We start from the raw sequence: 13,261 nt of genomic DNA on the forward strand, positions 1-13,261 counted from the left end.
CTTTTTTGCCTAAAGTAAAATCTATGAATGGGTCACCACCAAAAAACTGAAATTTATAACACCGGTGTCTTCTTGTGTAACATAGCGACCTTTCTTTCCCTTCAGGTACAAGGACCTTCGTGTGACTACTACCTCTACACTCCCTTGCGTTGTTTGCCACGTAGAATAGTGTGGCATACCTGATGGTATACATACCACTGATTCCTTCGATATTGCGTTTCTGATTCCCTGAACAGCTTTAATCTAAGCTTTGAGGGTTTACCACCTTAGCTATTGATGAGATGACCTATCCTTAGGATAAGTCATCAGTATCAAATTATCGGGGTCTGCCTTCCAGCACCGCTGTTTTCAATGGCTTCCTCATTGGAACCAGTCAAGGGAACTACACAGCTCTGTAAAGTGTGTAGTGGTCATGCCTTTTGTTAAGAGGAGTTAATCAGCAATACCACAGGCACCCTTAGTGGACAGGTGTGGCACCTTTCCTAAGCAGGCCTTGTAAAGAGAGCTCATAACTTCTGAGTCACGTGACACTTGGAGACACGTCGCTGCTGAGGCCAGTCTTTGGACCCTGTCCATGCAGGACGTTTAGAGGCGGGGTTACATATTACAGTCATTTTGTGTTTTTGCTACCATTTCCATGAAGTCTACTAATTCTACACTTACCAGCAAAAGATAAGCTCATTGTGCAGTTTTCATTCCTTAACGTCTCATAAAGACTTTGTACAGCCCTCCCGTGTTGCTCACGGACTCTGTCAGAATCAACGCTTAGAAGTACCACGTGATCTACCCGAATACTACCCTGGCTGGGAACAATAGAGACATACTTTAGATATTGCAAATGCCTTTGGCAGGGTCGGATTGGGCACCTAAAGTTGGCCCCATGTTGTAGTTGGTTCCAAGCAGACAAAAGGTGGGCCAACACAAGTAGGCAGGACAAACACAAGTAGGCAGGGCAAACACAAGTAGGCAGGGCAAACACAAGTAGGCAGGGAAAACATAAGTAGACAGGGACAACACAAGTAGGCAGGGCAAACAGAAGTAGGCAGGGCAAACAGAAGTAGGCAGGGCAAACAAAAGTAGGCAGGGCAAACACAAGTAGGCAGGGCAAACACAAGTAGGCAGGGCAAACACAAGTAGGCAGGGCAAACACAGGTAGACAGGGCAAACAGTAGACAGGGAAAACACAAGTAGGTAGGGCAAACACAAGTAGGCAGGGCCAATAATACTTTAGTGCAGAATAAAATACCGCCCCAACAGAACCAAATACCACAATGCAACACAAACTACTGCCACCCTCACCACAGTATACAACTATCATCATCCTGAGGAAGGCAATACAGTAGATTTCGGGGGGGGGGGGGGGGCTGCTGCTGCTGCTGGACATTAATGCTGAGAGCATCAGATCTTTATCCAAGTGAATGCAGATGCTTCCCTTTATTATTCTACTTACTAGAGAAAATAATTTTCAGTTTTCCCTACAAGGATTTTTCAAGGGCTACCCTTTCAGAATGCTAGGGACAGTGCTAGGAAAAACGTAATTGTGCTACAAAAAACGATTTACAAGTGCAGGGAAAGATTATTCAAGGTGTAGGGAAAGGATCGGGAGGAATCATTCCACAGCATTTCTGTAGAACAGGGTTCAGTAGGGGAGGTAACAGCCTGGGAAATAGGAACAATCCTATTACACCTTGCTGCACTGACTGGGGATCCAAATTGCGATTATACAGCTCTGTAATTCCAGCAAACCTGTTCTTATTAAGGTGCAAGTGCTGATTGATACAGGCATTAACAGGGCTTATTACAAGGAAATATTTCTACGTCATATTTCCCCTTGTGGGGTATTTTAACGGAAAAAGAAAAAACATATTTGCCGCTCAGTGGTGCAGTTATCTGTAGTAAAGGCTTTTGTGGGGTGTTTTAGCATAAAAAGAAAAAATATATTTGCCGCTCAAAGGTGCAATTATTTCTTGTAAAGCCTTTCATGTATTAGCGTAAAAAGAAAAAATATATTTGCCGCTCAGCAGTGCAGTTATTTCTTTTAAAGCCTTTTGTGATGTGTGTTAGCGCCAAGAGAAAAAATATATTTGCCGCTCTGAGGTGCAGTAATCTGTAGTAAAGGCTTTTGTGGGGTGTTTGAGCGCAAAAATAAAAAACATATTTGCCGCTAAGTAGTGCAGATATTTCTTGTTAAGCCTTTTGTGACGTTTATTAGCGCAAAAATAAAAAATAAATTTGCCACTCAGCGGTGTAGTTATCTATAGTAAAGGCTTTTGTGGAGTGTTTTAGCGTAAAAAGAAAAAATATATTTGCCGCTCAGCAGTGCAGTTATTTTTTGTTAAGCTTTTTGTGACGTGTATTAGCGCAAAAAGAAAAAATATATTTGCCGCTTAGCGGTGTAGTTATTGTGAGGGATGAGACTCCATCTTGAAGTCTGCAGCAACAATTTTACCTTGTATGACAACATCTCTGACGTTAATAGATCAGAAATAGGGATGAGCGTACCCGAACTGTATAGTTCGGGTTCGTACCGAATTTTGGGGTGTCCGTGGTTCGGGTTCGGTGTTCGTCGCTTTCTTGGCGCTTTTTAAAAGGCTGCAAAGCAGCCAATCAACAAGCGTCATACTACTTGCCCCAAGAGGCCTACTATTGGCATGGCTGTGATTGACCAGAGCACCATGTGACCCAGCCTCTATTTAAGCGCCGCACGTCACTCTGCTCTGATCAGTGTAGGGAGAGGTTGCAGCTGCGACGTTAGCGCGAGATTAGGCAGTGATTAACTCCTCCAAAAGACTTCATTCATTGATCGATCTGCAGCTGTGGATGATTGAGCTGCTGCTATTCAATTGCTCACTGTTTTTAGGCTGCCCAGAGCGTTTTTCATTCACTTTTTTCTGGGGTGATCGGCGGCCATTTTGTGTCTTGTGGTGCGCCAGCACAAGCTGCCACCAAGTGCATTTAACCCTCAATAGTGTGGTTGTTTTTTGGCTATATACTACATCAGGGTGAAGCTGTCACAATAAGTGCATTTAACCATCAATATTGTGGTTATTTTTTGGCCATATCCCAGTCTATTTCTGTCTGTAAACGTATACCTGTCACCCAGCGCCTAAATAATAGGCCTCAAATTTATATTCATCCAAATCTGTCATTATTGCTGTAGCTGGTCAAGTTATTTAGTGTCCGTCAAAGCACAGTTTTTGTTCTGGGTTGAAATACAATTCCCAATTTTGCAATTTCCTAATTTAGTGGTTTCTGATGTATCAGACCTACTTTAAATCTATCCCTAAAAGGGTATATCAGATTCACGGTGCACATAGGGTCATTCTCAATAACTTCACCCACACGCTACTGTGCATTTCCAAGTCTAATTCTGTCTGTAAACCTATACCTGTCACCCAGCGCCTAAATACTAGGCCTCAAATTTATAGTCAGCTAAATCTGTGGTTACTGCTGTGCCTGTATTAGTGTAATACGGTACCTAAATAGATAGTGTTAGGTGTCTTTAAAAAAAGGCATGAATTTGAATTCAATACATTGGGCCAAATAATATTTTTGTTGTTGTGGTGAACGATAACAATGAGGAAAACATCTAGTAAGGGATGCGGACGTGGACATGGTCGTGGTGGTGTTAGTGGACCCTCTGGTGCTGGGAGAGGACGTGGCCGTTCTGCCACATCCACACGTCCTAGTGTACCAACTACCTCAGGTCCCAGTAGCCGCCAGAATTTACAGCGATATTTGGTGGGGCCCAATGCTGTTCTAAGGATCGTAAGGCCTGAGCAGGTACAGACATTAGTCAATTGGGTGGCCGACAGTGGATCCAGCACGTTCACATTATCTCCCACCCAGTCTTCTGCAGAAAGCGCACAGATGGCGCCTGAAAACCAACCCCATCAGTCTGTCACATCACCCCCATGCATAACAGGGAAACTGTCTGAGCCTCAAGTTATGCAGCAGTCTCTTATGCTGCTTGAAGACTCCGCTGGCAGGGTTTCCCAAGGGCATCCACCTAGCCCTTCCCCAGCGGTGGAAGACATAGAATGCACTGACGCACACCCACTTATGTTTCCTGATGATGAGGACATGGGAATACCACCTCAGCACGTCTCTGATGATGACGAAACACAGGTGCCAACTGCTGCGTCTTTCTGCAGTGTGCAGACTGAACAGGAGGTCAGGGATCAAGACTGGGTGGAAGACGATGCAGGGGACGATGAGGTCCTAGACCCCACATGGAATGAAGGTCGTGCCACTGACTTTCACAGTTCGGAGGAAGAGGCAGTGGTGAGACCGAGCCAACAGCGTAGCAAAAGAGGGAGCAGTGGGCAAAAGCAGAACACCCGCCGCCAAGAGACTCCGCCTGCTACTTACCGCCGCCATCTGGGACCGAGCAACCCAAAGGCAGCTTCAAGGAGTTCCCTGGCATGGCACTTCTTCAAACAATGTGCTGACGACAAGACCCGAGTGGTTTGCACGCTGTGCCATCAGAGCCTGAAGCGAGGCATTAACGTTCTGAACCTGAGCACAACCTGCATGACCAGGCACCTGCATGCAAAGCATGAACTGCAGTGGAGTAAACACCTTAAAAACAAGGAAGTCACTCAGGCTCCCCCTGCTACCTCTTCTGCTGCTGCCGCCTCGGCCTATTCTGCTGCTGCCGCCTCGGCCTCTTCCTCCGCCTCTGGAGGAACGTTGGCACCTGCCGCCCAGCAAACAGGGGATGTACCACCAACACCACCACCTCCGTCACCAAGCATTTCAACCATGTCACACGGCAGCGTTCAGCTCTCCATCTCACAAACATTTGAGAGAAAGCGTAAATTCCCACCTAGCCACCCTCGATCCCTGGCCCTGAATGCCAGCATTTCTAAACTACTGGCCTATGAAATCCTGTCATTTAGGCTGGTGGACACAGACAGCTTCAAACAGCTCATGTCGCTTGCTGTCCCACAGTATGTTGTTCCCAGCCGGCACTACTTCTCCAAGAGAGCCGTGCCTTCCCTGCACAACCAAGTATCCGATAAAATCAAGTGTGCACTGCGCAACGCCATCTGTGGCAAGGTCCACCTAACCACAGATACGTGGACCAGTAAGCACGGCCAGGGATGCTATATCTCCCTAACTGCACACTGGGTAAATGTAGTGGCAGCTGGGCCCCAGGCGGAGAGCTGTTTGGCGCACGTCCTTCCGCCGCCAAGGATCGCAGGGCAACATTCTTTGCCTCCTGTTGCCACCTCTTCCTACTCAGCTTCCTCCTCCTCTTCTTCCACCTGCTCATCCAGTCAGCCACACACCTTCACCACCAACTTCAGCACAGCCCGGGGTAAACGTCAGCAGGCCATTCTGAAACTCATATGTTTGGTGGACAGGCCCCACACCGCACAGGAGTTGTGGCGGGGTATAGAACAACAGACCGACGAGTGGTTGCTGCCGGTGAGCCTCAAGCCCGGCCTGGTGGTGTGCGATAATAGGCGAAATCTTGTTTCAGCTCTGGGACTAGCCGGTTTGACGCACATCCCTTGCTTGGCGCATGTGCTGAATTTGGTGGTGCAGAAGTTCATTCACAACTACCCCGACATGTCAGAGCTGCTGCATAAAGTGCGGGCCTTCTGTTCGCGCTTCCGGCGTTCACATCCTGCCGCTGCTCGCCTGTCTGCGCTACAGCGTAACTTTGGCCTTCCCGCTCACCGCCTCATATGCGACGTGCCCACCAGGTGGAACTCCACCTTGCACATGCTGGACAGACTGTGCGAGCAGCAGCAGGCCATAGTGGAGTTTCAGCTGCAGCACGCACGGGTCAGTCGCACTACAGAACAGCACGACTTCACCACCAATGACTGGGCCTCCATGCGGGACCTGTGTGCCCTGTTGCGCTGTTTCAAGTAATCCACCAACATGGCCAGTGGCGATGACGCCGTTATCAATACCACTTCTATGTCTCCTTGAGAAAACACTTAGAGCGATGATGGAAGAGGAGATGGCCCAGGAGGAGGAGGAGGAGGAGGAAGAGGGGTCATTTTTAGCACTTTCAGGCCAGTCTCTTCGAAGTGACTCAGAGGGAGGTTTATTGCAACAGCAGAGGCCAGGTACAAATGTGGCCAGCCAGGGCCCACTACTGGAGGACGAGGAGGACGTGTCACGGCCATGGCTATGACCGTGACTCCTTTACCGCATGCGGTTGCCTGCGGTTTAGTTTGGGCTTCAACCACAGGTGCGGGTTGCTGGTTGTGGCCTCACTTGTGGTTGCCGCGGTCAACTAGTTGTGTAAGTGTGTCTGCAGCAGAGCAGCCTGAGCGTCGCTAGGCAGCTTGCTGCCCTGGCATGCAGTCTCACCTGACTTCCTTTATGTTAGGTGTGTGTGTATGTGTGCACTTGTGTTTATGTATTGTGTGCACTTCCCCTTTAATGTGTGTTTCCCTTCTCTGGTGCTGGAAGGGTTAACTCCTTTCCCAGTGTGTGTGTGTCACTGGGTGTGTTCGACTGTGGGGTGTGGCTTCTTGGCCCATAAAGCCTGACTGTTTGCTCAGGTCTGTGGGTTGTTTCAGCCATGCTTGCTGGAGCAGCCTCTTGTGTTTCTATCTGCCAGTGAGAGCCACCCCTGTGGTCATAAAGAGAATGTCACTTTATGTTTTATGTCATGTTGTATGTGATGTCCATGTTATGTTCTGTTGGGACATTCTTATGTGGTTTGTGCAGCTTACGGTTCTGGATTCCTGTTTGCACAGGGATCCAGTCAGCAAGGCTGTGGCAGGTTGGTGGAACTACTTAGTTCGCCTGCCATATCCGTAAGGCTGTATGCTTTCCCCTTTTTCCCAGCAGCTTGGCCATTGAGACTCCCGCTCCTCCGTGCCTAGGAGGAGTAGGTCGTCTTACCCTGACTCCTAGCCCAGGGACCGGACAGAGGGTGAGTTAGGGATCCGAGGTTCCTGAGCATGGGTCCTCCTACCTTAAAGGTCAGCCCATGCAGCTAGGAGTTAGGGTCAGGTTAGGGATGCGTTAGGAGGTGACCTGCTCCCTACTCCTGTTTTCCTGGCCGAGCAGTCTAACATCATCTGGCATCGCACGGCTTAGGATTTTCCCCATTCTCAGCCGTAACAGGACGAGGATGAGGAGGAGGTGGAGGAGGATGAGGATGAAGCATGGTCACAGCGGGGTGGCACCCAACGCAGCTCGGGCCCATCACTGGTGCGTGGCTGGGGGGAAACGCAGGACGATGACGATACGCCTCCCACAGAGGACAGCTTGTCCTTACCCCTGGGCAGCCTGGCACACATGAGCGACTACATGCTGCAGTGCCTGCGCAATGACAGCAGAGTTGCCCACATTTTAACGTGTGCGGACTACTGGGTTGCCACCCTGCTGGATCCACGGTACAAAGACAATGTGCCCACCTTACTTCCTGCACTGGAGCGTGATAGGAAGATGCGCGAGTACAAGCGCACGTTGGTAGACGCGCTACTGAGAGCATTCCCAAATGTCACAGGGGAACAAGTGGAAGCCCAAGGCCAAGGCAGAGGAGGAGCAAGAGGTCGCCAAGGCAGCTGTGTCACGACCAGCTCTTCTGAGGGCATGGTTAGCATGGCAGAGATGTGGAAAAGTTTTGTCAACACGCCACAGCTAACTGCACCACCACCTGATACGCAACGTGTTAGCAGGAGGCAACATTTCACTAACATGGTGGAACAGTACGCGTGCACACCCCTCCACGTACTGACTGATGGTTCGGCCCCATTCAACTTCAGGGTCTCTAAATTGTCCACGTGGCCAGAGCTAGCCTTTTATGCCTTGGAGGTGCTGGCCTGCCCGGCGGCCAGCGTTTTGTCTGAACGTGTATTCAGCACGGCAGGGGGCGTCATTACAGACAAACGCAGCCGCCTGTCTACAGCCAATGTGGACAAGCTGACGTTCATAAAAATGAACCAGGCATGGATCCCACAGGACCTGTCCATCTCTTGTCCAGATTCTCTGTTACGGGACCTCTCTCCTCTGCCTGGGTGCTGGGCCTAAATATCTGACAATGGACTGTTGCAGTGGTGGCTGACGTGAAGCCTGATTATCTGCTATGACATGCAGACTGATTCTCTGCTGACATGAAGACAGATTCTCTGTTACGGGACCTCTCTCTTCTGCCTGGGTGCTGGGCCTAAATATATGACAATGGACTGTTACAGTAGTGGCTGACATGAAGCCTGATTCTCTGCTATGACATGCAGACTGATTCTCTGCTGACATGAAGCCAGATTCTCTGCTATGGGACCTCTCTCCAATTGATATTGGTTAATTTTTATTTATTTTATTTTTATTCATTTCCCTATCCACATTTGTTTGCAGGGGATTTACCTACATGTTGCTGCCTTTTGCAGCCCTCTAGCCCTTTCCTGGGCTTTTTTACAGCCTTTTTAGTCCCGAAAAGTTCGGGTCCCCATTGACTTCAATAGGGTTCGGGTTCGGGACGAAGTTCGGGTCGGGTTCGGATCCCGAACCCGAACATTTCCGGGAAGTTCGGCCGAACTTCTCGAACCCGAACATCCAGGTGTTCGCTCAACTCTAATCAGAAACTTTGACATGCAAAGTCTCTGCAGGAAGTAACTTAACCCCCACCTTCGCTATTTTCGATAGATTGAAATTGCCAGCTCTAACCGTTATTTCCTGTATTCTGAATTGTATGCGTCTGCGGTTAATTGACATTTGCATTCTCAGTTTCTATAAGCACATATACGTACAAATATGGTCATGACCTTCATGAGATGTGTGTGGGTGGCTTTTCCACCCCCTTACTTGCCAAGACAGTATATGATATGCTTTTTGTTTGAATAAAGAGAGACTTGTTTGATCACTGAGTGTCGGTCAATCAATTCTAAATGGGTACCCATTACTAAATCTATGGGCAATGATGATTTGGAACTCAGCATAAATAAGGGGTAAGGGGGGGGGGCGGAGCCTGCATCGGTCTGAGATGGCCGCGCTTTGCTGAGCTCCTGCACTGCTGCCGTCCATATCATCAGCTATCAGTAGCTACCAGCCTTTACCATGGTGAAAATTGGCAACCAGAGGAGTGGTGACCTTCCGGTTCAACAGAAGAACTTGCCAGCAAGTGGAGAGATGGACAAGTTTGTGAAAAAAGCGGCGACCTCGTTTGTAGCTCTAAGATGGCGCCGTCCCAGCCTACGCAGCTCCACAGAGCCAGCACGCAGGAGAAGTCTGATGATGACAGCGAGACAGACGAACCGCAAGGTAAAGGGTCTCTCCCCATAACCCGACATTACCTGAAACACACGCTGTGTAAAGCCATGGAGCCGATACTCACCGAAATAGCAGCCATGCGTCAAGACCTGAGACAAGTGGGGGACAGAGTAGAAGCCCTCGAGACCCATCAGATCTTGGTTATGGAACACCAGACAGCCACAGCGTCTTCATTGCAGAAGTGCAGCGGTTATCTCAACGATCTGCACAACGCCCTGGAAGACCAGGAGAACAGGGGGCGCCGCAATAACCTCAGGATACGAGGGATCCCAGAAGCGGTAGCCCCAGGAGACATCCCAAATGCGGTTAAACACCTCTGCATATCGCTCCTGGGTCCAAACTTCACTCCAGAAATAATACTGGAGAGAGCCCATAGGGCTTTACGTCCAAAGCCTAAAGCAGAAGAACCTCCTAGGGATATCATTTGTAAATTCCTTAACTTCCAGGTCAAAGCCGCGGTTCAGGAAGCTGCCAGAAATCGCCCTGATATTATATTTGAAGGGGCACAAATATCTACTTATCAAGATTTAGCCCCCTCTACGCTCAGAAAACGCCGGATCATGAAGCCTTTAACAGAATGGCTACGGGCTAATAAGATCTTATACAAGTGGAACTTTCCGTTTGGGCTATCCTTTACTCAGGAGGGGCGTCGTTTTAATATCACCTCACATTCAGATCTGGACGCAATGTACGACGTTTTGCAAATTCCTCCTTTTCAGATTGAGAACTGGGACTTATATCAAGATATTGCTGTCCTTCCTGAAGTCCCAACCGTTACGCCTTTCTCTTTGTTGCACACCCCTAAAGCCCATAAAGCGAGTAAAAGAAGTAAGCAGCTAACTCCAAAGAGACTTTCTCATGACTAGTGAATCTACTGAAGATCAAGCCGGTGAACTCATTACCACAACTTGCCTCCTGAACTTTTTCCCTAATATACCAGAATGGACGACGACAGATACCCTACGGAATGGACTTGATTCAGTGAATTCTGGAGAAGTCTTACTCGCCTATTATATCTTACTGTCTGTGCGTCTTGCTTTTTCTCTCCACTCTCTCATCCCTTATTGCGATCTTCTTTGCTCGCTTCTGTCACACAATTCTCACCTTTATGCCTAACCATTACTGCCTATACATATTTTCCAAAGATAAATTTGCCTAGTTCCTATCACTAGTTCATAGACCCACTCCAAGTATGTTCAAAACCCTCTATATTAACATGAGGCTTCAATGTCCCATGCAGGCTGCCTATTATTGTGCTGGACGGCACATAACTCGGTCAGTTGACCTTATTTCCCCCAAGATGTTTAGCTTAGGGGTGACCCTACGCTTGAACTGTTCTTTTTTCTCTGTTTTAACGTTTTTCTTTTTTCCCCGGTTTGTTATAAGGTACATGACACAAGGTCTACATCACAGTAGAGGATCTCACTACGACTTATGGAACCTATCCATTTCTTCTAACCACCCGACTGACACCTTACCGATAAGTGCTCTCCCCTGGGGGACTGACACATTGATGCGCCTCGCTCCCCACTCACTTATTGCTCATGGCTGATCTACGAATCGCCTCATATAATGTGAGAGGATTTAATTCTCCTTCTAAGAGAAGCCAAGTTATGGCGATGTTACGCAAAGAGGGATCAGATGTGTTGCTTCTCCAGGAGACACACTTCAGGTTTAATCACTATCCCAACCTGGAATTCTCACACTATCCTGTGTGGTTCCACTGTGGTGGTAATTCATCAGCATCAGGAGGTGTTAGTATTGGTTTTAGAAGAAAAGTCCCATTTAAATACTCACGACACCATCAGGACCCAGATGGGAGATACCTTTTAGTGAAAGGATCCATAGGCCCTCATACATACACATTTATAAATTTGTATGCCCCTAATACCAAACAAACCTCATGGCTTTCCAAAATGTATGCGACCATTGAGTCCTTTAAAGAAGATATTGTGGTTTTGGGAGGCGATCTTAATTTAGCATTTGACCCGCAACTTGACTTATCCTCTCATAAATCTACTCACTCACTGTCCTCACTTAGACGGGTGAGGGATGTTTTTTGGAAATTACATTTGGTGGACTCATGGCGCACCCTGCATCCTAGCGAAGTAGACTATACTTTTTTTTCGCATGTCCACAATACATACCACCGCATCGACTACTTGTTTGTGTCCAAGGAACACCTCCAGCACTGTTCGGCAGCTAAAATAGGCTCTATTCATATATCCGACCATGCCCCTGTATTTCTTACAGTCACGTCCCCTACGCGCAATACCTCACACTTCAATTGGCGTTTAAACGAATCCATTATAGGAGACCCCCAAGTCATTAAAAAAAATTCTTCCCTACTTGAGGAATTCTTTAAACTAAACACTGATCCATCTATTTCCCCTCAAACCCTGTGGGATGCACATAAGCCTTTCATAAGAGGACACTTTATTAGCATTGGCTCCTACGTTAAGAAGCTTAGGGAACAAAAGATAACCTCTCTCCTCACTAAAATTAAAAATCTTGAGACTTTACACAAACGTACACTAGCCGATTCTCAACGTCAAGACCTCTCTAGTCTTAGAGCAGAACTGAAAGCTTTATTGGATGCTAAATCCGCTAAATACTATCTGAACTCGCAGCATAAATTTTATGCTCACGGCGATAAGACCACAAAGTTCTTGATGAATAGAATTAAGGCAAGAAGGGACGCAAACTACATACACCAACTAAGTTCCCCAACAGGCGAAACCACCTTCTCCACAGACCAAATAGCTGATCAATTCAGGGCATTCTATGAAAAGCTCTACAATATCCCAGCCACTTCATCCCCTGATACTCATTTGTCCCTAATATCCTCCTTTCTTGAGGCGAATACCCTCCCCACACTCACTGATACTCAGAAAACTTTTCTAGCAACTCCCTTTTCAACCGAGGAACTTTCAGTAGCTCTCTCTCAAATGCCCTTGGGAAAAAGTCCAGGCCCTGACGGCCTCCCGTCATCATATTACAAAACCTTTAAGAACCAATTAATTCCGTATCTTCTTGAGGTATGCAACTCTGCGCTTCAAGGTAAGGCCCTTTCTAGGGATATGACAACTGCACACATAGCACTGATCCCCAAGGAAGGGAAAGATCCCAAACTCTGCGCTAACTATAGACCTATTTCCCTCTTAAATATTGATCTCAAGACATTAGCTAAAATGTTAGCCAATCGGCTTGCAAACCTCCTTCCTTCCTTGATACATGGGGACCAGGTGGGCTTTGTCCGTAATAGGGAGGGCAAAGATAACACTACGAGGGTTATCAATGCAATGTGCTATTCCAAACATACTTCCTCTCCTCTCTTACTGCTTAGTACCGACGCAGAAAAAGCGTTTGACAGAATTAAATGGACTTATCTGAGACAAGTACTTTTGCGCTTTGGTCTGCCTGGTCCCTTTGTTCAAGCGATCTTTGCTATGTATGCACAGGCCACAGCCCTGGTAATGGTTAACGGTAGTCTCTCCTTGCCCTTCTACATTCACAATGGTACCCGTCAAGGTTGGCCTTTGTCTCCCCTCCTTTTTATCCTGGCGATGGAACCCCTTTTAACCACAATTAGGAATGATCATAACATTAAAGGTACTACCTTGGGAGGAAGAGACCACAAAATTGCGGCTTTGGCCGACGATGTTATGATCATGACAACAAATCCCACTACTTCTCTACCCCGCATACAAAAACATTTACAACAATATAGCTCCGTCTCTAACTTTAAAATAAATACTAGCAAATCACTGATCCTCACGTTAGGAATATCCTCTCATACTAAGTCTATACTGATGGAAAATTCCCCTTTTAATTGGTCTTCCTCGACCATCACCTACCTGGGAGTTAAAATCGGCCCTCTAATCTCAGACCTCTTTTCCCTAAACTACATCCCCCTCAAAAACTCTTTATTTACAGCCATAGACCATTTACAAGCCAGGACACCCATGCTTTCATGGTTTGGACGTAAGAACCTACTCACCTCATTGATCCTACCGCG

The 13,261-nt window shown here is 47.5% G+C and overlaps 1 protein-coding gene across 1 annotated transcript in view; it reads right to left on the reverse strand.

The window, feature by feature from the left end:
• Positions 1–959, reverse strand: part of LOC122929284 (mucin-3B-like) — a 55,621-nt gene extending 54,662 nt beyond the window's left edge. Inside the window, exon 1 of the mRNA XM_044282801.1 lies at positions 664–959. Within this exon, the coding sequence (XP_044138736.1) occupies positions 664–682 (19 nt within the window). The 5' untranslated portion in view covers positions 683–959. The remainder of the gene's footprint in view (positions 1–663) is intronic.
• Between the last annotated feature and the right edge of the window lie 12,302 nt (positions 960–13,261).

This window comes from Bufo gargarizans, chromosome 2 (assembly GCF_014858855.1).
Source record: "Bufo gargarizans isolate SCDJY-AF-19 chromosome 2, ASM1485885v1, whole genome shotgun sequence".
NCBI classification, from domain to species: domain Eukaryota; kingdom Metazoa; phylum Chordata; class Amphibia; order Anura; family Bufonidae; genus Bufo; species Bufo gargarizans.